The 26,172-nt window shown below is 38.8% G+C and overlaps 1 protein-coding gene across 1 annotated transcript in view; it reads right to left on the bottom strand.

Annotated features, from left to right (window-relative positions):
* The window catches only part of SNCAIP (synuclein alpha interacting protein), a 54,184-nt gene extending 28,799 nt beyond the window's left edge, over positions 1 to 25,385 (bottom strand). Inside the window, 4 exon segments of the mRNA XM_031557404.1 lie at positions 3,829 to 4,008; positions 5,587 to 6,443; positions 17,882 to 17,954; positions 25,257 to 25,385. Coding sequence (XP_031413264.1) covers positions 3,829 to 4,008; positions 5,587 to 6,443; positions 17,882 to 17,954; positions 25,257 to 25,313 — 1,167 coding nt within the window. The 5' untranslated portion in view covers positions 25,314 to 25,385.
* Between the last annotated feature and the right edge of the window lie 787 nt (positions 25,386 to 26,172).

Raw genomic sequence — 26,172 nt, 5'->3', positions numbered from 1 at the left:
CTCCTCGGACTCACTCCAACAGCTCCATGCCCTTCTTGTGCTGGTGGCCCCAGAACTGGAGATTTCAGGTAGGGTCTCACAAGAGCAGAGAAGAGGGGCAGAATCAACTCCCTTGACCTGATGGTCACACTTCTGTTGATGTAACCTAGGACACTGTTGGCTGCCTGATCTGCAAGCATACATTGCCGACTCGTGCTGAATCTTTCATCAGTTGACACCCCCAAATCCTTCTCCTTAGGGCTGCTCTCAAGCCATTCTCCGCGCAACCTGTATTTGTGCTTGAGATGGCCCTAATCCAGAAGCAGGACTGTGCATTTGGTCTTGTTGAACTTCATGAGATTGGCATAGGCCCACCTCACAAGCCTGTCCAGGTCCTTCTGTATGGCAACCGTTCCCTTTAGTGTGTTAACTGCACCACTCAATTTTGTGTCATCTCCAAACATGCTGAGGGTGCACTCGATCCCAATGTCCGTGTCACCTACAAAGATACTAATGAGCACCAGTCTAACACTGATCCTCAAAGATCTCACTGGTCTCCAAAAATTCCTTAAACAACCTGAAGATTGGCCTCCTAGAGTTCAAGGTTCTGACTTCACTCTTTGCCAGGCCCATTTTTCTTGAGTTCATGAACTCAACAAAGGCATGGTCTCTGCAGCCCAGGCTACCTCCAATCTTAATGTCTTTAATGATGTCTTCCACACTAGTGGGATCAGGTTCACCTCTGGTGGATCTATCCAATATTTCAATCTGCAAGTTGTCATCAATGGACGCTGGGAGTATCCTGATCACTTGCACCTCACCAAATTGTTTTCCCAGCAGAAATCTGGGTGGTTGAAATTCCCCAGCAGGATAAGAGTCTGTGAGTGCGACGATTCTTTCAGCTGAAGCAGGAAAGCCTCATCAGTAGGCTTGTCATAGATCCCAACCACCAGCTGCCCTTTAGTGGTCCCATCTCTAATCTTAACCCACAGGCTCTCAACGTGTTCATAACTGTTACAGAGCAGGAGCTCCTCACAGTCTACCCACTTTTTAATATAGAGGGCAACTCCTCTTTTACTCCTTCTGCCCGGATCCCGGTCTCCAACTGAGGACTGAGGAGAACACTACCCATGCTCTCGGTCCCCTCAACACCTTCCCAAGGGATGCAAAGCCTTTTTTGATGTTTTTCAATTTCCTGATTACAGCCTTGTGTGAGCCAGTTTGAAAGACCAGGAAGGGATAATAGTCATCTGGCATTACCATACCTGATATCCTCTTCTTGAGGCAGCAAACCTCTTTAGAGAAGTTATGTGGGAGGCAGATGGATGTTGCAGTGCCACTCAGCAAAGAGTTTCCAATTACTAAGACCCTTTGTCTTTTCTTAGTGGCACCAGTTGTGATCAAACACAAACAAGGAGTTGGTTCTTGTTTTGAACACTTTTTACATCCCACTTTCAAGAGCCCTTAACTACTATCCACACTCTTACAGCAAATTTCTATGAAGTAGGATGTAGGTGCTGCAAGAATTGATATATTTTCTTCAAAGCTTACTTGTGGGTTGGTGTAAAGGCAGGAGGTTTTAGCAACTTCTTTTGCTGCAGTTTCCCCTTTCAACAATGATACCTCAGCAGATGCAGTTTATCACAACACACGCTCTGATATTTTCATGAAGGTTATTATATTCTTTATAGCTGCAAATTTATATTTCAAGCACTCAGTCAAAATCAAGCCAGCAGAGAGAACATAGAAAGCTTTCCGAATGCATAAAAAGGAAAAAGTTTTTGTGCAAAGGAAAGAAATATCAATTTCAAGTTCCAGATTTCATTGTACAAAAACATCTTAGGATGTAAAAAGTATTAACGCATTTCAAATTACTTGGAAGACAGAAAAAACCAGAATCAATTTTATATTTCATATAAAAGCATCTAAAAACATACATTATATATATAAGCATGTATATACACATTTAGTTGCATATTGTTTTACTTCACCTACTTTCTTCTATTTCTCTGAATATCAGTAAGCACTTAGTAATGAAATTACTTGTATTCTTTTCATCATGTTAGAAAAGCTCCATCACCAAATCTGTATTCAAATATTAGTAAGCATGCCTAAATGATAAATGTGTTTTACTTTCCTTTGTATCATAATAATGTAAAATTTTTGTACATTTAAAATTAATATAATGAATTAATGACATGAAGTACCTGTATGTACATGTATGTAACATATTTTTTTTCAAATTCATGGAGAGTTTCTACAGTTATGAAAAATAAGCCATCAACATGACTAAGATGCTGGCCACAATATACCATTATATTTCACTGTGTAGCTTCTAGCTCAATGTCAGAAAGAAGTCCTGAATCAAAATAACTTGCTGTAATAACTCATTGTTTACTGGCAAATGCTATTTGCCACCACTGAACTGTCTGCTGAAACTACCTTTCATGGAAATGTATGTTCCTGCATGCAAGCTTTCCTTCATTCTGATAATCGTTATTCTTGTGGAACACAGATGCGTGTCCCACACAGTATATCATTATCTGAGTTCCAGTACAAGCAAGAAGAATAAAGTCCACTCTATTCGGTTTCAGAGTATTTTGGGAGAAAGGATTAAGAGCTGTATAGTTCAGTTATGCCAGATCACTTTAAGGCTCTTGCACATGACCAGCACAGCCATTGTGCAGGTCTTCACTAGAAACACTTGGGCCTGAGCACTCTCATTTACATAAATAATTCCATTATGTTTACATATTTTTCTAGAAATGCCAAAGCATGCTCAGGTGTTACAGAACTTTTACAGGAACTGATTATTTAACAGCAATCGTTCTGGAGAAAAAGTCAAGCATAAGTATATCATAAATGTGTTATCTACTATGTTTAAATAACAAGAAAGAAAACTATTTCCAAGTAAATCTGTAAGACTTCAAATTGGCAGACTGTAATTATTCAGGTTGGACATGGGCCAGGGTATTGAAGCTAAATATATGACTTCTATAACAGCAATTCATTAGTGTAGCTAACTATCTGTTTAACTTTATTCTCATTAAATTGAATAAAACCCTTGAGACTGGCATGAGGTCACCACGCCATTGGAATGACCTCTCCAAGATACAAACCTGCAGACTGGAATCTACCAGTTGTCTGCCAGTTCCTCAAGTTTCCCAAGAAGCAAACAATTAAAAAAAAATGAAAAATCAGAAACAGTCGTCACCACTTCCATTTTTTCTTCTTAAGGTATTCTGTGACTAAAAGGAATGGAAGGAATGGTCTTTGACCACCCAACCTTACTTATGAAAGGGTAAGTTTGGCCCAATTATCAGCCTTCAGTACACAGCAGGTTTTACTTTAGCCAAGAAACCCCATTCAGTTCCATACTTCGCTATACAGTAGGTTTTCCAGCAAGCTTTCACACTAATTTTTGGAGTTTCTTATGGATTACTCTGTAAAAATGCAGTTATTAACTTTGATGCAACTGTTCCAGACAGCCAGGAAGTTTCAAGTCCAGATGTGGATCAGTTTTTTCATGCTTTGTAAGCACGGTCTCACATCTCTCTCACAGTTGAGCATGAATTATATGAATGTTTCTATGAACACTGCAATTTTTTAGTCAGTTAGTTAATTAAAATATGATATTCAATGACAGCAACATACAAAACATCAGTGTTATTTGTATAGCTGACATAGTATCCCACATCGTAACAGATTTATTGACTTGGTACTGTTCTTTTTCCATTTAACAAGAAGCTTGAAAAATAACATCCTGCTGGATCTATTGGCTACTCAAATCACAGAAAGAAGCTAAATTCCCCTTATATCACATTACAGTAGAGACAGAGCTTGAGTTACCTTTATTGCTAAACCAGCTGGAGTTAACTGCTCCATGTTTCTTTCATTCAAACAGTCTTCACCCATCAAAGAAGTGAGATGCTGCAGGCATTCTGCATGTCCCTTTGATGCTGCTACATGCAACAGATTGTTGTCACATTCATCATGAATCTTATCCAGATTATCTGCTGCTAAATGTGGCTGTTAAAGAAGGTGTTATGTTAGTTATAACTAAGGATAAAAAGATACTGTGAAGTTTAAGCTTTAGAACCCAAGATACAAGACAAAGACATTTTCCCAGGCATGTTCTTTTATATCTCAAAATCAGAAGCTTTTCATTTGTACAGCAGCTGGCTACCATTAGCAAAAGGACAGAAGCAGGGTGCTCATTGACTAGATTCACTGCTTAGATTTTTTCCTGGTGCAAATGACATATATAAATGGCAAGATCTTCAGTAACTTTAGCTTCTTGTCCAACAAAGAACTGGTAAAAACATCTGCATTTGCCTATTTACAGTTGTTTTCTCTATCTCTTCTTTTTTGGCATTATAATAATGAGTCATCAAACAGGAAACATCCATGACTGATTTCTAAAATGTAGCTCTTTAGTTTTGCTCATCACAAAAGTGTCATCTTGTATTTAGCATCATCTGAAACGCAGCTAAAACACGAGAAGTCTTTTATTTGGCTTGTTTCCATTACAAAAATTATTTGTTGGAATATTTACCCAAAGTCACAACCGTGACTTAATACACTACTCCTGTCCAAGTGTAATTTTCAGACAAAACAATTGGATTGATAAACTCCAGTAACAGTGGTAAATTCCTAGAGCTGTGCAGACTTGCCAGACCACTTGCTGATGAGTACACTTGACTCAGAAGTTTTGAATTGTTTGGAAAAAAAATTGTGTTTTCTCCCACCTACCTACCTACTATGCCCTTATTTTTTGCTTGGATACTTTTTTTTTACCAGTTACCAACATTTCGTAATTTGGAGCAAATTTTCTCTACTCTTATTTCTTGCAAGCATTCTGATGTACTCTCCTGTCCCTGCCTAGTCTTTGAATGTCTGTCTTTGTTTTTGCTGCTATGCTAGCAGCATGCCTTTGTGCTTGAGCTAGACCAATAAACAGAGAAGCTAAACAAAAATCTAACAAAAACAGTTTTATGGATGCTGGACCTCCTCCAGCCATTCTGAGTGGGGATCATGTGTTCACTTGCATCTTGTTACTCCGGGAAACATCACTGACAGTGTCTGATCACATAGCTGGAATTACTGAAAACTTCATACGGGTCAGAGGCCAATGGGATGTTAAAGAAAACTCCTGCTTGAGAATGCTGCTGCAACAAGTCAGCATAAACGCTCTTGAATAATAATCAGAATACAACACAAGGTCCTCTGTTCCCACTGTCAGCTCCTAAATGACAGCTGAGATAAACCACCAATAATTGAACAAAGCAACCCATAAATGTTTTGAAAAGCAAAACCAGTTAAGATTTAAATTTGATATACAAACGAACTCCACAGTTACAACACCTATCTTGTACAAGACTTCAGGTTACTACATAAGCTAGAAATCTTGTATCTCATCTTTGCTACACACTTGATTTAAAGATGAAAACTTTCCCTTTGGAAGATCATTGACCCAATTTCTAAGGAGCATATAAGATAAAAAGAGTGGTGACGCAAAATGCACACTTTATAAGCTTTGCCAGCAAAACAAACTACAGCACAGAATTCCTCTAGTTTATGTGGCTTACAAACAAAGATGATACTTACCAGTAATGATATTTGCCCCTCCTTTACAATGTTTAAGATGCTCTTAGATTTTTTCACCTCTTCATTCCTCTCTTCTGGCCCTCCTGCCCTGCTCCAGCTCATATTTAGTTCCTCAAGCTGCTTGCTCTCTGCCACTGCTGTCTGCAGGTGAAAAGTCCTTAGATGGCAGTTTGGCATAGTCTTCTCAGTTTTGTGAGCCTGAGGACCAACAAATGTCCTACAGAGAAACCCTTTGCCCTGGGCTTCAGATTCATGGACTGAGCTACACTTCGCTAAAGGCTGGGAAAGCTCTAATTCTTCTGTTAAATGCTTGTGCTGATCAACAACAATAGGCTGTGTTTTTCTCAACTGAGAGCCTTTCACAGGAGAGAGAACACAGAACTGTGTCACTCCAGCAGGCTCTGTACTCTCTGTAGAGCAGGTCTTGCCACTAACACCATTCACTGTTGAACATACACCAAAATTTTTTTTCTCAGGGGCTACCTTTGTGAAAGGAACAAGTTGTTGATTTGATTTAATGTAAGGCACATCCAAAATTTCATCCATATCCAGGTCATAGTGCTCCAGCTCCCCAAGCAGAACAGTAGGCTCAATGTTTTTACTTTTAAGGTTTTCTCCTTCTCCTGGGTTCTGGTCATCATTTGGAGGTGCAGGCTGAGCGTCGCTGCCTTTCTGGTATTCACCCTTCTGGTTCTTTTGGTCATCACTTTCATTGTTCTCAGAGCTCTCTGGCTGATGCTTTAATGGGGAAACCCTCTTCACTGGTCTGAATTTATTGCACGCATCTGCAATTCCTGTTGGTTTCTGTGCATTTCCGATAAGAGTTGAGCCACCACAGTTCCAGCTGCTGCTGGAAACTAGAGAAATAGATGAATATGACTTAGAACTGCTTATCATTACCAGATGAGTGGCATGATATAATATGCTTCAAAGGTAGACCTGGCTAAGCACCAGAAACCTGAATAACACAATACTGTATTTCATTCATACCATAGCAGATTTAATTGCAACTCTATGAAAAGAGCTGAAGAATTTGACACTCTAGAACTTCAGTCTTCAAACAGGACACACACTGTAAGCTTTTGTAATCTAAAGCAGGTCGAGAGAAGTGCCACAAAGATTATCTGAGGGCTGAGCACCTTTCCTACGGTGTAAGGCTAAGGGAGCTGGGCTTGTTCAGCCTGGAGAAAAGAAGGATCCAGGGAGACCTCATTATGGCCTTCCAGTACCTGAGGGGAGCTTATCAACAGATGAGAAGCCAAGGTTTTATATTGTCTGATAATGACATAACAAGAGAGAATGGCTTTGAAATAAAGGAGTGGAGACTTAGGCTATATGTTAGGTGGGAAATTGTTACTCAGAGAGTGGTGAGGCTCTGGCACTGCTGCCCAGAGACATTGTGGGTGCCCTGTCCCTGGAAGCATTCAAGGCCAGGTTGGGTGGGCCCTGTGCAGCCCAATTTGCTAAGTGGCATCCCTACCCACGGCACAGGGGCTGGAGCTCAGTGACCCTTATGGTCCTTCAAACTTAGGCCATAGTGTGATTTCATGATTCTATGATCATTTATAAATAAAGCAGTTTGAATCAAGTAATGGACATTAGTAAAAAGCCTAGTGGCGTTCACAGTGGCTTTGCCCAGCTATTTTTGGTTGCACTGCTTTTTGCAAATATCAAATTGCACAGAGATGCTGCAGAGCAATAAGATGCCTTTCCTTAGAGACCAACAAAAGGGGTGATAAAAAAAAATTCTATTTCAGCAACAGCAACAAAATGTATTTTGAGGGCTAATATTTCTGGAAGACTCATATCGTTTTCATATGAGAATGAGAAATCCTGTTTTCATCAAAACAGAAAGTCAAGAGAGGTGAACCTTCCTCTCCGCTCAGCCTCAGCAGGACCACACCTTAGTAGCTGGGTGCACTTCTGGGCTCCCCAGTGCAAGAATAATACAGATTTCTTAGAGTAAGTCAGGCTCAGAGACATGAAGGTGGTTCTGAGACTGGAATCTTTCATCTGAAGAGAGGCTAAAGGAGCTGGGACTATTCAATCTGGAGAAGGCTCAGGAGAATCTTCTCCATGTGTATAAATAAATGATGGGAAGTGCTGAAGAACAAGGAGCCAAGGCTTTTCTCAGTTCACAGAATCACAGAATCTCAGAATTGTAGGGGTTGGAAGGGACCTCTAGAGATCATCGACGACCAACCCCCTGCCAAAGCAGGTTCCCTACATCACGTCGCACAGGCAGGCGTCCAGGCGAGACTTGAATATCTCCAGAGAAGGAGACTCCACAACCTCCCCTGGGCAGCCTGTTCCAGTGCTCCGTCACCCTCACCGTGAAGAAGTTCTTACGCACATTCGTGCGAAAACTTCCTATGCTGCAGCTTATGTCCGTTTCCCCTCGTCCTGTCTCCACGTACCACTGAAAAGTAGACTGGCCTCACCGCTATGGCCGCCACACCTCAGATATTTATAAACCTGGATCAGGTCCCCTCTCAGTCGTCTTTTCTCAAGGCTAAACAGACCCAGTTCACTTAGCCTTTCTTCATAGGGGAGATGCTCCAGGCCCTTCACCATCTTTGTGGCCCTCCGCTGGACTCTTTCCAAGAGATCCCTGCTTTTTTGTACCGGGGAGCCCAGAACTGGACACAGTACTCCAGATGAGGCCTTACCAGGGCAGAGTAGAGGGGGAGGATCACCTCCCTCGACCTGCTGGACACGCTCTTCTTAATGCACCCCAGAATGCCATTGGCCTTTTTGGCCACGAGGGCACACTGCTGGCTCATGGCCAACCTGTCGTCCACCAGGACGCCCAGGTCCCTCTCTGCAGAGCTCCTCTCCAGCAGCTCATCCCCCAGCCTGTATTGGTGCATGCAATTATTCCTCCCTAGGTGTAAGACCCTACCCTAGGTGTAAGACCCTACAGTTGTGCTCACTGACCAGACAAGAGATACGTGCTCAGATTTGCTGCCATCTGCACATGTGAGATGGAAAGCAGCAGCTGTGTGCCCTTACTTAGAAGAAAACACTTTTTGTTGCTGCGACATTGGTTCTGCAACCAGTTGCCCAGTCTCAGTCTGTGGAGCTACTTAAAATTCCAGTAGACATGGTCCTGGGCAGCTTATTCTAGCTGACCTTGACTAAGCAGAGAGGTTGGACTTTGTGATTTCAGAGATCCTTGCCAACATAAACTATTCTATGATTGTGTGATTTGAAAATTAACACCTACTTATTCAGGTGTAATGTTTCTTTTTCCATTTCACATACACACACACACACACACACACATCCCTATAGCTCCTAAAACCTTCCAGAGTTTTATTTCAGTACATTGGAATTTGATCAGTGAATCTAACTAGCAGAGAAGAAAGAGAGCTCAAGGCACCTGAACTCTTAACCCTGTCAGGCCTGCACTCTTCCTTACAGTTCCAGTTGGTGATATTTATGGTCTCTTCAATTAGTTGAACTCTGATAAGGAGTTTTCTTTATTTTGTCATTTTCAGCAGAGGGGCAGCACTAAATTCACTAAAACCTCTAGGCATTTTCTCCTTTCTATGCTCCACTTACTGTACACTAAGAGTTAATGCCCTCTCAAAGTCAAGAATGAAGCTTAAACATAGCTGATTTATTACAAACGCTCACTGCATATCAGTGGGATCTAATCTGTGGTCAAAATACACAATTTGCCATGAACACCTTCCTAAGGAAACAGATATATACACTTTCAGTGCAGCGTTAATGTTTGAAGTGAAAGATTAGCACAGCTTAGTAGTTACGGATGTCTGAAAATTACCTTAATACTTTTGGAAGTGCTTAAGAATACATTTCCGAAAAAGAAATAAAAATAATGATAATCAGAAGGCATGTAACTTTGTGGGCCAATACAAAGAACGCACTGTACTGACTTATTTATGTATTGTATAAGATTCTAGGTTCAAAGGCCTACACTTTTATGTTGGTTTTATTTACATGTGAAATTTTTTCCAAGTGATACAGGCAAATGGATACCACATGTTTCCCAGCTGTTTTGTTCTGACAGGAACTATTAAGCACTCAGTATGGAAATGAATTCTGTCTGAGTTTTAAGAAAACACTGTTTTCAGCACAGGGGTCTAGACAGAGGGAAAGGCATCAACATTTTGTTTGTCGTCACTTTCTATAAGCTTACATTTGTTTTGCTGCTTCACTTTTTCCACTTTCTAACCTTAGTAACAAGCATTTACAGAAACCACCGTTGATAAAACTGTAAAATCAGACACCACAAAGAAGCTGTGACCTTTGTAACAAATCTACCCCCGACCATTGCACAGTCATATATTTCTTTTTTATTCCATCACAACTAGAGTGGAGTAAAGTCACTGCATTTCTTCATTGTTTTTCTTCCCAGCATACTGGAGGAGCACCTCTTTACAAATGCTATCTCCAGAAGAACAAACTGGGACACCAAGAACAGTTATCAATATTTCTACTGGCTTATGAAGGTGTTCCATGCTTAATCGGGATGATGAATTTACACTGCACTTAATAAAGGATTAGAATATGGCACCCAACCACATAAGCAGTAGGGAGGAAATCACTTGGATACTGTATGTTCTGCTTTACTGTTTAGGCACTTACAGCATGGTTTCTCACTACCAAATACTGAGAACATTGGCCAGAGTGGAGCAGGGCTTTGCTAGACACTCCTCCATCCTGTTTTCAGTTGTTTGCTCTTGGAGAAACAAAAGCAATCTCTGTGTCTTCCAAAACACGGGTATGGCAAGACTGACATGCGTCGTCTTCAACAGCTGCTCGAGGAAAAGCCTCTCATTCATTTCTCCACACTTACTTATGAACTCGGACAAGGGCACTGAATGTCTGGGTCAAATAAATACTGTTTGATTCTTTTATAAACAGCAATAAAAGATGTCTTGAGCTAAAAGCAGTGAACCAGAAAGTGGAACAGCTAATGTGACTGCAGAATGTGACAAATAGTTCTGGTATATTCTTGGATAAGCCCTATCTCTTCTATGCACCAATATTTCAAATGTAAAATGTTGACGACAAAATGTATTTTTTCCAATAGTGTTGTCATTTTTTTTTCCTTAACTTTTAATCTCTAACATGAGAGACTTGGATGATCCCTCTGTTGTGCTAGTGTAGTAGACAAGGAGAGGAACAGAAAAACTGGGAAGACTTTTCATTGTCATCAGTATAGAAGTGTAGGTCTGATAGACCTGAGGTACTGAAGATTTTCCTCAGCATGGAAGGAAACAGAATCTGAGGAAAATCTGGAAGGGTAAAATTTGTGAAAGTAGTTCTTCACCATATATTACGCTCTGTGCTTGCCTTGAAGAAGAGAAAACACAAGATTTGAATAAAGAGGCCTGAAGGCATATTTACAGTTTCATTCACTTAGAGTCACCCTAGAACTGTAGAGAGCAAACAATTAGAAAAGGGGTGATATAAAAGGAACTTCTCTGGCAATTCAATCACGTTGTCATATTTGATTTTAGGAATTAGCTCAGAGAGATCCTTATAACAAGTTTCCAGTTGGAAGCATCTGTTGACTTAAGAGGATTTTTCAATGTTATTTAAGTATTGAGGGTGTGAAGAGCTATGATGGAGAGTTTTATCTGATATACGAGCATCTGTGGAAAAACAAGAGTAATGATATGCCTTTTGTCCAACCATTAAGACTAGCCAGTACACAGATAAGTTTGGATGGGCAATTAAGAGGTTAGAGCTGGGATACATGCAACCTGCAGCCAGACATTAGAATACCTTTTCATTGTCTTGACTCTAATGAAAATAACGAAGAGCAAATCTTTTACTTCAGGTCTCTATGGAAACTCATTTCTGAAGTTCACAGAAGAGCCTGTCTCCCTGGCATAAGGGCTCAGTAACATTCTTTAACTACTTATGGGTTCCTGATGTTTACAGCACTTTTAACACAAGGAGGTGACAAAGAGTTGTATGCCAAACAGGACATGTCCAAATGAAACTGACCATAATGCAGAGTGTTGTTTGTAGATGATCCACGCAAGATTTTCATGGATCCACCCAACAGAGAACCCAGAACAGTTCACCTTTGCAGGACACTGTATGGCTGTGGATCTGATGAAATGATCAAACCTCTGAAAGTGTTTTTCTGCCACCATCACCATGGTCTCATTTAGATGAATGCTTTGACTAACGGTCTGCAGTCACAACTGCTACTAATAAACAGCTGGGATATAAAGTGGGCAGTGGTACAGGCAAGCAGGAAATGGCTGTAAAGATAAGGGTCAATTTTTACATCATTTTGCATTGAATCCATGTTGTTCTACTAGATCATTAGACAGATAGACCTCTGTTTAATACAACTGAAAAGGTGTATTAAATCATTCCTCTTCTTCTATGGGTGATCCTCATTATGATCTTATATCACCATGAAGCCCTTTTAGCTGGCTATCACTTCTCAGGATAGACAGCAGGAACTTATGGTCATCTGTGTTGAACCACCGTCCAGCAGAAGAACTGCTTGACTTCCTTTTATCCAAATAGTTACCAGTAATCAATGACACTAATGCTATGTTTTCCCAGTGACCTGAGACAGACTGTAGTAACTCTAAATTTTCTGTACTTCAACCTTCATTTTTTTTTTATAAAATCCATATCTACGCAGTCAGACAATTGAAGGAAAATTGAGAGTAAGGAGAACAGTATCTTGCTTGAGCTCTGAATTTGATAGTCCTACAATATGGTGAGGCTATCTCCTGATTTAATCATATCTAGTTGGCCTTTCAAAGGTCTATGAAATTCTAAAGTTGAATACGGTTATTACTATGATTGCTTCCCTAATAACACTTTCTCAAAGTATCCTGGTTGCAAAGTTCTTTATTGTAGGAGTCATCTGGAAAATAAATCCTTGAGCAAGCTGTTGTAACTGGACCTACTCTGAGCAGGAAGTTGGACAAAATATCCTTTAGATTTGCCTTCTAACTTAGTTGTTCTTAGTAAAGAAAGATGTAACGACTCTGAAAGAACAATTCCTTTTTGCAAGTAGTAGCAAGACTGGAAATAACTTGTAAAACTGACAGAAGACAAAAGAAGAGACAGCTTTTGCCACAAGAACTTTTCAGTAAGTATTTGAAAATACAGGGAGATACTCCCTGCCCTTGTTGAGAATACAACAAAGAGCTTCTTTAACATTTAGGCTATGATTGTTTATAAGAGCAAACTTTGCTAAGGTTGGCTCTGTTGCCACCAAAGGATGAATGCATTCAAATGACCTTATTTGAAATACTTCCTACTTTACAAGGACAACTTGGAGTTTACTCTACTTTCAGTCATTATCATTAAGGAAGTCTCAGATTACCACTGAAAACTGCCCATATCTATTTTTTAATAGCACTGCATCACTTGATAATTATTTGGGGTATATAAAAAAAAAGTTCATATTGGGAATTTTACTGTCGTCTGAAATAAATACCTGACCATCTTCCTTGCAATATGACTTAAATAGAGCATCTTGAATCAATTAAGTCTTGTATTCATTCCAGATCCATTTAGAGCACTGAGTTTCTGATCTCATATACAGACAGCAAGGTGTTGTCCACATGAGGAAAATTTTTAGAAAATTTCTCACACTTTTTTTTTCATTTATCTCCAACACTAGCAGCAATATGGAGGCTCCAAGAGGTAAAGGAACGGATGCCCCTTGCATATCAATATACAATAAAAGCTAGTTCTGCATAACTACCTATTATGATTTCATTAATATAACCGAAATAATATTTAACAATTTTAACAGAAGGTGGCACTGTTTTACAGTTTTAATATATTAATAACCTTCAGGAGTGTATTTCAGACTTCCTTAAAGTAAGCTCTAGGCAGGAGAGTCTGAATTAAAGAATAACCCTATGTTGATAAAATGAATGTGGAATTGTTCCCATTTAAGTGGGATAAAAAGAAAGAAAGGCTCTAGAAATGTCAGAAACAACGATAAATAATAATTTATCCTTTTAAATAACAGTACATATTTTCCAGATCATCAAAACGTTAGTAAGAGTCTCAATGAATAAATACTTTGCCTCACAATAAAATTGTACTTTTAATTTTTAGTTATAGTTAACTACCAAGAGCTTGAGATAGAAATTGTCTGCCGTATTATGTTCCTTAGCATTTTATACTAATTTCATTTTGTTAAATAGAAAACCTATCTTTTGAACTCTTTTGTGAATTTGTAATGATGGTTTTGGGCTCTGCAGTAAGATAACTGTTGGACACTAAAGATGAATTTGCTTTTATCTACAAGCAAGAAAAGATAAGTGAAATATTGTTCTTATTTGAGATATACATTTAAGGACAATCAAAAGTCATTGTAGCTGACAGAATATTCTTTGGCACAATGATATGGTTCATGGAAGTCTGCTGAAAAACAGATGTTAGACTTGATGATCCTCCCTGAGGATTGCTTCAAACTCAGGATATTCTATGATTCCATTTGCACAAGTGGCTGTAGAAAATCTGCTCAGAGAGAAAGCAAGCAATTTCATGCTTAATAACAGAAGCATAAAGGACTGATTTCTGCTGCCAGAAATCAATGAGCAGGCCAGCTAACACTTCATTTCAGAAATAAATAAATGAATAAATAAATAAATAAATAAGCTGGATTGATATTTATATTATACTCTTCAATTCTCTGTTTCTGAAGAACAATGTCCTTCTTAGTGGTTATTATTCTAGCTATGGTGATCATTCTCTTTAAGCATAATGAAAGAAAAGCTGATTATCCTTAATCTCACTTTGCTGTAGATGAAACAAGATTTGGCCTACAAATCCTACACCTACACCTCTGGCCTACAGCTTCTCTCCCATCCTGAAAACCTTTTACCTTGTAATCTGGGAGCACTGGCAGACATACTACGGTTTCATGAGTCCCCTGGAATCCTCCTGAGTCAGAAATCCCTCACTCTGAGGAAGGACACAAAGAACTCATGCTGAGATTGTATTGCACAGCTTCCACACGCATCTTGCACAGAGCATCCTCCCGTGTTCACAGCCAGCCAGTAGGAAAGGGAGGGGAGAAGGCAGAGTGAGTGTGGGGAGGAAGGACTACATGGAGGAAAGTAATCTCTCTGACTTTCTAACCTCATCCTTGTCCTCATCCAGAAGAACAAGAAATTTGACCAAATGTGAGAGACAGTTAAAAAAAAATGATGAAAATTTTACAGGAGAAGGATGAGCAAGAATATTGACTGGTAGACACCAGTATGTTTTCCTAAGATTGAAAGTGTTTAGAGCAATTTGGAAAACGTAATCAAACACTTCATGTATTACTAACATGTTACTCAAGGTTTAGTTCAAACGGGGAAATAAAAAATGGTATTTATAGGGCTATTTTCTAAACTTACCTGAGAACAGGGAATAGTTATACCTCCATATAATCAGCCGTATGATTAAAAAAGTGTAATTCCAGAAAGAGAAACTGTCTTTTAATTTTGTTAAATCAATCTTGTGATGAAAATGATTGTCTTCATATTTATGTATACATTAAAGTTGAAACTTATTTTATCTACACTTCCTGCTTAAATGATTTAGTGCACCAAATATTTTTTCCTGAGCTAAGGCTGAAATAGGCCACTGTTTTTTTAGGGTTTTAGGGTCCTGGCATGTCTAGTCTGACAGCTAACACATCATACTTAAATTCAACAAATAATCCTTGTAGAGTTCTACTTCCACAATTGTCTCTGTTTTAGAGAAAAAAGTCTAAGCTCTAACTATACAGGTGTCCAAATAAGGCAAGAAGATGGACAAGTTTTTCTCTATATAATTACTTAAATTGCCACTGAATACAAACACAAAATAGCAGAACATTATGCACACTAATATAATATAGTTCATCCTCATCAAAAATTGTGAACACTAGCAACTATTTGTGGAACTTTCTTAATGGCCCATGAATGCAGGAGGCTGCATCAGAAGTAATATGAAAAATTAACAGATTGAGCCTAACACAATGCTTACTGATGCAGTTCCACTGGTATTTCAATGAAATCTGTGCAGAGATGTAAAACAGTATCTTCCTGTACAACACTTTGTCTGTGTATGCAGTGATTAAGAAAAAAATAAATAGACTTTAGTACTATTTCCAATCCATAAACTCACAAGTGATAAGTGGAGTGAGAAAAACAGACTTCATTTCAGTTTCCAGTTTGCCAATATTGTTATCAGTGCTAAAGACCTATTTTTTGACTCCAGAATTCTATACAAAGCTCTGAATTAACTTCCACTGGCAGACTCCCCAGCACTGCTACTGTCTTCCAGCAATGTCTGAGTTTACTTCTGCCCGCTCCTTTTCAAGGCAATGGATGAGTGGAGATGTAATTAAAATCATCATTGAAAAATGTCTGACTGCAGAGGCAATCATGAAACAACAGAACTACACAATAACTGTCAGTATCCTGTGGTTTTAAGGAAGAGCTCACAACCAATGCTTCATCCTGCTATCCGTCAACATTTTAGTCTAAAAAGAAGATACTTTTCTTCCTGAGGGCAGATAGAGATGCTGCCTCTCTGGCTGAGCAGTACTCATGAACAGAACAAGGAGCACTCAGGGGCTATTCTTGCTTTCTTTATCTTGTTCACCTTGCTCTTGAAGTGGCTGAGTGCATGAATGACTTTAACTCTTTGTGAAAAGATGATATAATGTCATGCCACCAAATGATCAGCTGTTAATACTGAAAATGCTAACACACGGTGAGAGAAAATGAAGGGGGAAATCATGTGCACTGAGAATGGAATAAAGGAAGCAAGAAGGAGAATGCTGACCATTAGGGAGGAGAATGGTGGGGACGATGGTGAGGAGTATGGGAAAAAGAGGGATCTAGACATAATGTAGATGGAATATTGGGAAAGACTTGGTGGGATGAATGAGGGGACAATGCAAGGAGGAGTGGGAGGAAATGTGAGTTACAAGAGGAAAAAATAGGGAAAGAGGTTGGGGAAAGGAAGAGAAAAGGGAAGGAAAGAGATGGGAGTGTAGGATGAGAAAAGGAGAGAGAGAGAACTGCAGGGAAACTGAGAACAGGAAGGGACAACAGCAGAGACAACTTTTGGGGAGAAGGATGTAGGGCAGAGGATGTACAGAGTGTGAGAACAGGAGGGAGGATGGTGGCAAGGACATGGGAGAGGGACAACAAGGACGTGGGATGTAAGTGGGGAGGGCAAGGGAGGAGAGAGGAAAGATGGGGTATGGATGGGACAAAGAAAAAAGTGCTGGTGAGAAGACTGAGGGTCTTCTCAGTTAATCCTCACATCTCTGCTTGCAAGCGGTAACTTTGGGAGCACAGTCACCACTGTCCTCAGGTGTGGGCAAAAACACTGCAAGAATTTCTGGGGAGGAAAACTGCCCTTTGCTACCTGAAGCAGTGGCACAGGGTTATGAAGACCAGGCTTTTATGACTCTGGCAGAGGAGATAGCTCATGTACAGATTCAGCTTAGTAATGTCCCTGGAAATCTACAGTACTCAGAAAGGAAATCAAGAAATGAAATTTGCCAAAGTATAGCACAGCTCCCAAAGTCTTTCATCATCCCACAAATTCCAAGTCTGCCCTTTCTGTTATAAAAATCTTTTGATTCAACAACATCAATGAATATTCAATTAAAACATCAAATGAAAGCACAATAAACTTTTCGTAGCTCAACAAAAATGCTCTCTCTCCAATTCATTTCTCCTCCATCGGGAAGAGAAAAACAAAAGGAGATTAATCTGATTAACAGAGTGAAAAATAGCACTGAATGCACTTTTTATCAAGGGGAGGGCAGGAGGATGGAAGGTCCCCAGCTGGTTCTCATATATACGCCATGATTCTTCATTTAGTTTACACTATTAAATTCAAAAGCTCTGCTTTAATCTTAACTATTACAGCATGCCTTAGAGTAGATTCTATCGTGTAGCATCCTTGATACAGTTTCAGACTCTAGCAAAACATCATCCCTCAACTGGTCACGGCCATATGGGTAGTAAATGTATCCAACATTTTTTCATTGGCGCCTACATTATTACATCTTGTCACCAATGGTTTCTCAGGTTTTCAAGTAAATTGTTGCATATACTGTGGTTTGGAGCTGCTGAGAGGAAGCCCTAAACTTATCTGTATGCAGCCAAATCTTTTTTTGGAACTTTTTTTCCTTCTAATGAACTAACATCTGTTGAAATAAAAAAGTCATGTTTCCAGAAAGCTGTACAAAAATGAGAGAAAACAAAACAATAGAGTACTGCCAAGAAGAAACCGTTGCCAAGTTGTAAGTGGACAGAAGTGAGGATCATACCTGATCTGTCTTCATTTTGTGAATCACACCTTCTACATAATTCTGGGATAGTCTTGAGAGAAGTTATAGAGTACTGTAAAAAAGGGAAAAAAAAATACATAAAGTAAATAATTTAAGATAAAAGGGGAGGCTTTCCAACAGGTTGTGATACCATTGGTAGTGGCTAGATCTACCAGGTTAAGGGTACTTCAGGCAGTCTGATGGTGCCCCCAGATAGCACAAGAAAGTGTCAGCTTTTGTGTCCCACAAACAGATTTCACAGACACAGGAAAGTTTTATCTCTCCACCACAGCAAAGCCTTTTGCTGTACATCACATTGTTCACGTCACAAATATATTTTATATATTCTTTCCATGGTGTGTATAGGTATATATTTAATATATATATATTATATATATAATATATATATAATATTAAGACAGAGCTGCCATGCGACTCCCACCCACATTAAACAAGGGGGTAATTATAGGGCTATGACTGTACCCGATTTTATACATTCTTTCCATGGTGTGTATAGATACATCAAGTAAGAGAATAAATTTAGACCTCATAGTAAATTTAGACTTCACTCTGCCCACCAAGACTTGTATTGTGACATTTATATTGCAAGATACTTCATGATTAACAATTAGAATTCAAATTTTCAAAAGGCAGTATGTAAAATTAATGAAGAATACTTGCACCTTCAAGATCTGTTTTCAGAGAGAGGTACATATGCATTCGTATATCAGACCACAAGGCTTATGTCTGGAATTCAGACTTTATTAAGGTAACCTGCATTCTTACTTTGACATGACAGGATACACCTGACTGTGTTCAGTATGTTCTCTCACTGCAGCATTAAAAGGGAGAGAACCAAGGATAATGCATGCATATGCATTACATATGTATTACAATATTGCATATGCATGCATATGCATTACAATAAACAGAAATCTTCCTCTTTGCTTTATAAACTTGAAGAAAGCCCTCAGTGGTATACATAACTCAGAGTTATACAGCTACAGATTCTGACATACAAGAATTAAGTTACTTCATACAAAACCTTCCTTAACCAAATGCTTAAATGTTACAGGAATCTTTGCTTAAAGAAATGAATGTCACCATGCCTGTGAAAGATCAATGACTTTGTCCATTAAAACAAAACAAAATCTTATTAAAAACTTTCTTGAAACTAAGAAAAAAAAAAACACAATTAGCAGAACCAAAAATTTTTAAGGAACTTAGAAACACCATGTGTTTTCAAAGAAACAGATACTTTCAGTTGGTGTGTGCATAACAACTACACCCTCATTAGCCTTCCACGCAAGACTTAAGCAGTCAAACATGGTTCTAGCTTTAGCTGACAGTCTGTCATTCAGAGTTTGATTTGCTCTGCATATACAGTTGGCAATCTACTTCAAAATAATCAAAAGCCAACCTTCTGATCAGCTGCAGAAGTTATTTACTTTTCTGGTGCAAGTTCAGGTAAGTCTGCTGCTCAGTTGACTGCAGTTACGTTATAGAGCACAAAGCTCTCAAGCCTCAGTTTTTCCCATGATAGCCTGATCAGAGATGAATTGATAAACTTTATCTACAGCAAGTACTCCCAGGAAGAACACAACTTACTAATTAAAACATTTAAGACAGAGCTACCATGTGACTCCCATCCACATTAAACAAGGGGGTAAGTATAGGGCTATGACTGCACTCGATCTGACAACTTGAAGCAAAAACAGCAGAGAAACTGACACAGGGAGAAAGAAAGATGCTGCTACAATACAAATTAATATAAGTTAAACACACAAAGCACAAACACCATGTGCTTTACTTCACTGTAGTTATTGTTTAACAAAGATCAAGTTGTTAAGCTATACATCTTGCTATTTCAGCACAAAGACTCTGAAGGCAACGCTGAACTGGCCTAGTAAGATTCTTAAAAGAATCCAAGAACATGTCTCCAAGGAATATGGTAGCTTCATAAGACCAGCTGGTGCAGTTTAAATTATTACACAGTTTGTAATTCAATTAGAACAAGGCCTTTTGTCTTCCACTGCTATGTGCTTTGTCAGGCATCTCAAAAGCAGGAAGACTTTTCTCTTTCTGTCCTTTTTCCAGTTCTTCCTGGAAGAACAAATTTTCTTTCAGCTTCAACTCTAAACCAAAACGTATCCAACCTCCACAACCCTCCCTAATAACAAAAAAAGTTCAGTGTTATGAATTTATTTATACATTTTAATGTATCAGTCATATTAGTTTGATATCTTTAACAGGTTTCCTCCCACTCATCTCTGCCCTCAAAGAGACGTCTGCACACTTTCATTTCTGCCATATGTCTTTTCTGGTCAAGAAGTGGAGAACTCACTGAAACTACTCTTTTAAAAGGGAACTTTCCCAACCCTAAGTACAATGCATTGTCAGCTCTTCCCTATACAACAATTTTTTTCTTATACTCATTTCTCATTCATCAGTTAGCTTTGTTAGCTTTTCTTCAACAGAGAGCTTCAAGGCTACTAGAGGTAATAGCAAAAGAGGCTAACACTGCAGCTTTTCCCTAGAACATCATTCAGATTTACTGCTATTCAATTTTGAGCTCATTATTTCCCACTTTTCTTTCTATAGTCTTAAGTTGTTTTGCGCAGAAAATCTAACCCTCTTCTCCCAGTTTCCCAGAAGAGCAATCAACTAAAGCAAGAGCCAAGGCCCATGACCATGGACATGACTATCAGCGAAAGATAAGGAGATCAGTGTGTTTTGTTAGTCAGTGTATGCGCTTTTTGCTAATTAACAAGTGTGTGTTGTTGCTGACAGAGAAATTCAGTAATGGGCATCTTCCTAGGACAAGGTATGTAATGGCCTCTTTGATTGCTGATTGACAGTTGGTGCCTTTTTTTCCTTGGCTTTTATGGCGTGCCAATGGCCAATCTGTCTTAGATTATTTCAGCACATCCTTAAGGACTTTGTAAAATGGAAGAACAGTATTAAAAGCAAACAAAAGACAAGAGGCAGGCACAACTACTCCATGTGAATACAAGATATTGCCAATTTTCCAATTCAGGGGAAAACAGAATCTCCCTTAACAGTTTATCTCACAAACACTTGCAAGTCAAGTACAACTGGACTACAGAATTTGAATGAATGCAAAAGTCAACATTTTGAATTTCAGCTGGTTTGCAAATTCTAACTCAAAGAATTTTAAACAAAATATAAGAGAAATAAAATTTCAACCTCTGTTGAGACTGCAACTTCTCTGCCTTTTGCAGACTCACAGATCTGAGAAACATCAGAGAGAAGAAATACTGTATTACGAGGTGTAGCAATGTATGAAAGGCCAAAAAAAAAAAACAAAGTGAAAATGACATTTTAAGTTTGCATTGTAGAAAATACTCTTCATGTCTCCTGAAATTGAGTAAAATGGCGAAGTTGGACACATAGTGTGATTCTCCAACCATGTCATCAGAACTTGATATCCTCAAAACACTCAGGATCATGTCCTGCTCCTGCAGAAACTGATACCAAACTCATCCAGTTCATGGATACTGGATCAAGACCTGACTGATTGTGTCCTGATCTGAAATTTGCAGATCACTGTTTTTATTTAGACAGAGAAAGCAGACATCTCCCTTCATTACAATATGTTTGTTTAGAATTGTTATTGCTGTAAGCCAAACAACAGTCTCATTTCATTTTATTTGCTATATTGGAAGATATACCACTTAATTACTATTCAAATCCCCTTAAATCAAAACTTTTATATTTACATTTTATGTAAATTTTATGTTACATTTACAGAAAGGGTTGTTAAGGAACTGGAATAGGCTCCCCAGGGAAGTGGTTGAGTCACCATCCCTGAATGTGTTTAAAATCCGTTTGGATGTGGTGTTCAGGGACATGATTTAGTGGAGAGTTGTTACAGTTAGGGTAGCACGGTTAGGCTGTGGTTGGACTCAACGACCTTTAAGATCATTTCCAACCTGAGTGATTCTATGATTCTATGATTTGTAATATCACCCTTTTTCCTAGACACATGAGAACAAGTAAGCAACAGTGCTTGGCCTAAGGAAAATTTTTCTCAATAATTTCTAGAAGAAAAATGGGAAAAAGAAAGAAAATAAGGATTAGCCTAGAACTGTGTTTGTGGGAAATAACCCTCCTTGGAAAATCTTGCTTAATGGATATGATCAGCATCGTCAGAGTACCAATTAGGTTATTTGTGCTGTGTATTGTTTTCCTGTATGCCCCCCCAAAAGTAATTCCTCCTATTTATCTTAATGGAAACTACAACACATACAAAGAATACCATAACTCCATTTAATAGATCAAACTCTCAGCTACAAAACACTATTTTTCAACACAGTCACCACCACTAGCCAGGCATTTTCACCAGCTATGAACAAGAGCCTGCGCACTGTGCTCGTAAAGATCTGCACCAGCTGTGTATGGCAGTCTGAAACATGGCTTGTCTTTCAAAGAATCACAAAATGTCCTGGGTTGAAAAGGACCACAACCATCATCTAATTTCAACCTCCTGCTATGTGCAGGGTTGCCAACCACCAGACCAGGCTGCCCAGAGCCACATCCAGCCTGGCCTTGACTGCCTCCAGGGATGGGGCATCCACAACCTCTTTGGGCAACCTGTTCCAGTGTGTCACCATCCTCTATGTGAAAAACTTCCTCCTAATATCTAACCTAAACCTCCCCTTTCTCAGTTTAAAACCATTCCCCCTTGCCCTATCACACCTCTGTTGTCTGCAACTGGAATCGAATTCACATTGAATTCACACTACCAACTGTGAATTCAGTTCCACACCTTTGCTTTATCTGCACTTCTGCATCAGGTGCATTTTGTCAGACTGCTCTCTGTCACTGAGCAACAGAATACAACAGAGTCTTGGTGGGAAGGTTCAACCCCACCTGCCATTCCACCACTGTTCACCTCTGATGCCATTGGCCAACATCATAAAATAGGAGAAATTACTTTTGGAGTGGCTCTCATACAATTTTACATATATATTTCATGTTACTCTTCTAATTTTAAAGCAAACATTGATACGACTGCTATGGAAGGCCTGAATCTAATACGTTATATATATATTTCTGCTTCTATCTTGGGCTATGCTAAGCAAGTATGGACAGAAAGAAGCTTTTCGAGGTGTGTCAACATACCTGGCAAGTTGACAGCTTCTTAGTCACCTTCTCATTTATAGATAAAATGAAGAGAAGAGGCAAAAGGGAAAGTCTGAGACATAATTTTACTTACAGAGTTATCTGTTGTTTTAATGAAACTTAAACATGTTAATGTCTGTTATTTCATCTTTTTTGTGTGAATTTTTATTCAAGAATAACAAAAAATATTCAGATTGGTTGCTTCATGTTACTAAAGAAATAATGCTCTTTTTGCTTAATGTAAGCAAGAGTCCCTTAAGTCCATTCTGCTATCTAAACTACACTTATATGCTGTGATATAAGCATAGATATGCTGTATCATACATATCTGATACTATGCATCCTAGAAAACATCCTAGTTTTCAGAATAAATATCTTATTTCAGAGATACGTGCTGTTCCATTATGTAAAAACAACAGTGTTCAGCAAAAAAGAAGCCAAGACCACTTACATATCTAGGCATCTTTAAAGCAAATCCTAGGCTATCTTTGATACCTATTATATTTTAATCATTTTTGGTGAAGGGGTCTCTACAAGGAACTGTGACAGCACAGTGCTTTCTAGTTCAGGTACTTTTACCTGAGCTTCACTCTAGCAGTCTTCTTGCTGCCATTATTTTTGGCTTTTCTGCACTAGATTAAAACCAGAATGCAAAAGGGAACAATTTAAATTGTCACCATCAGCGCTGTGCAGCTGCTCCTACCACAGCAGGTTGGTGGTAAAGTGTGCAGGCTGAGTATCTCTGAATGGTACGTGGTAAGAAGTGACAAGAGCACCAGAATAACCAGGAATTCTCTTATTAATCTGGTTCCTGGCTACAAATCCTTCATTCTCTTACTTGTGAAAGTAGAACTAAAAGCACCACCTCCACAATTGGTGCTGGTTTTTAATTCAAGGCTCAGCATCCAATAAGAGAGTAGCACATTACAGCAGGCAGCCTAAGCCACTCAGTGGAAAAACAAGTAACCTAACCCACCAGTATGCAGCAACAGCCACAACGGGAGAGACACAGAGAGGTTATATCCCTTATGTTTTACAGTGCTGCAAAACTGAGCGTAGAAACAGACACCAGGACATGATCGACTATAGAATAGTAATAAAAAGAAAGTTGCCCCAAATAAGGTATTCTTCCAAGACTGGCTTGTGTCCTGTTATATTTTGGGCATTTGTCATATTCTTCTTTAATAAAAAATCAGTGTTACAATAAGTAAAAGCACAATCCTGTTCAATAGAACCTGTCTGTGAATACAGCACTCGGAATGTTTTAAAATGAATTAAGAGTCCCAAAAGCTCAAGGAAAAGACAGGTCCTTTGTTAAACGAGCAAACAAGCAAAAGCAAGACAAAGCAAAACAAGAAACCCAAACCAAAATAAAGAAAAACAAACAAACAAAAAAACAAATAAAAACATTGCCACCACCCCCACCACAGTTAGGAAGAATGTTGAAGGAAATGGGACTTGAAAATTGAATTCATAAATACTTATACTGTAGTCCCTCGTTTATTAGGTATCCAACATATTAGCAACTATTCCACAAAACGCAGAAACATTAGCAGGAGGAGCACTGCTACGAATAATGGATCAGAATTTGTCAGTGCTTCCAATAATACAATTTATACAGTTTATAAGAACAGCCTTTTTGCTCTCATTTACAGTCAGAGCTATTTTAGGTGTGACATGAAGGAGCAGCACTCTGAGTCCCCAGAGGTCTGTTTGCCTCTTGCTGCACTCTACTGCACCACAATTAGCACAACTGTACATAACATCTTGCTAGCTTCTGTCAGAAGAGGCAGAGCTTACATGGAGAAAGAGCAGTCCAGACAGGAGAGACGCAAGAGGGTTTTTTACAGTGGAAGTAAATTTGATTAAAACAGTAAAAAAACAAGAAATGTGAGCTGTCACTTCGGTGTCTAAAGCCAGCCCAAAAGAATGTGTAACTCATTCAAGACAACTGTAACACATAAGCAACCCAGAAATTAAACCAATATATTAATTTGACTTACAGGCCCTTTTTACTGAAGGTAGAAGGCTTTAGCTGAATAGTCTTCCCTTACAAAATACTAAATTTAATCATAGATTCAACATTTTAAACATTTCCATGGGTGAGGTAGGTAGGTTCTTTTTAGAAGTGTGGCTTGCATCTTTTTTGTTGTTGTTTTGTTTGTTATATCAAGACTAAGATATCTAAAATTGTCTTAATTCATATAAATAAAATAAGACAAACACTTACCGATATATCATCACTAAAGTCTATCTCATCCAAATCAAGGTATTCAGGGGCTTCCATTATTCTTCTATGGACATTTTTGGTGATTCAGCATAGTAGTAAAGACCTAAATAAGAAAAGAAAAATAGGCAACCTAATGAAGTCAAAACCACATAGAAATAGATTAATATAGTTACTTGATCATTGAAAGCACGTGAAGTACATAAGCAGGTCTTCAGGAGATCAATTCTCAAAGCAAAAAACAGTTTTTCTCCTGTATTCTGCATATCATGGAATATCTTAAGGATGCTACTTCTTTGCTGCCCAGAACACAGCTCGTTACTCCTGTTTTCCTCTGCTCAGGAAGGCATACAAGAAATGAGAAGCACGTGATGCACAGAAACCAAAATCCTATCACCACTCTATCTCCACTCCTCTGTACGAGCAACAACACAACACAGATGGTTGTTTGCAGGTGGTGATTTATCTGTCCTCATTCTCTATCTGCTCTTCTTCCCAGCAATAACCAAAGCAAAAACAGACGTGTATCTATCTATGTCCACTGATTCTCAGAGATCTTCAATACATCCTCACAGCAAGGGGAAAAAGAAGATAAAATTCTCTTTGCAAAGCAAGAAATTTGGCTATGAAATTCAGTATGTACTTCTGAATCAAGTGGAGCTTAAACAATCAGATCAAAGACAGCAAAACACAACTTTCCAGATCTTAACTAGAGTGAATGCATATGTTATGACTAAAGACATATACAACAGAAGTGAAAGAGGATGCTATTTTAAAAGCTGGTAAAAAAGTGATAATTGTTTTTACAAGATGTGAATAGCTATGTGAGTATTAGGTATTATGAAGGGAGCAAAACCAAACCTTGGTAGTACTTGTACATAACACCTGGAAATGCCTGAAGGAAAGTCCAGTTTACCCA

The sequence above is a fragment of the Meleagris gallopavo genome, chromosome Z (genome assembly GCF_000146605.3).
Source record: "Meleagris gallopavo isolate NT-WF06-2002-E0010 breed Aviagen turkey brand Nicholas breeding stock chromosome Z, Turkey_5.1, whole genome shotgun sequence".
Lineage (NCBI taxonomy): Eukaryota > Metazoa > Chordata > Aves > Galliformes > Phasianidae > Meleagris > Meleagris gallopavo.
Note: the sequence above shows the minus strand (reverse complement) of the source record. Positions and strands in the feature narration are given on the sequence as shown.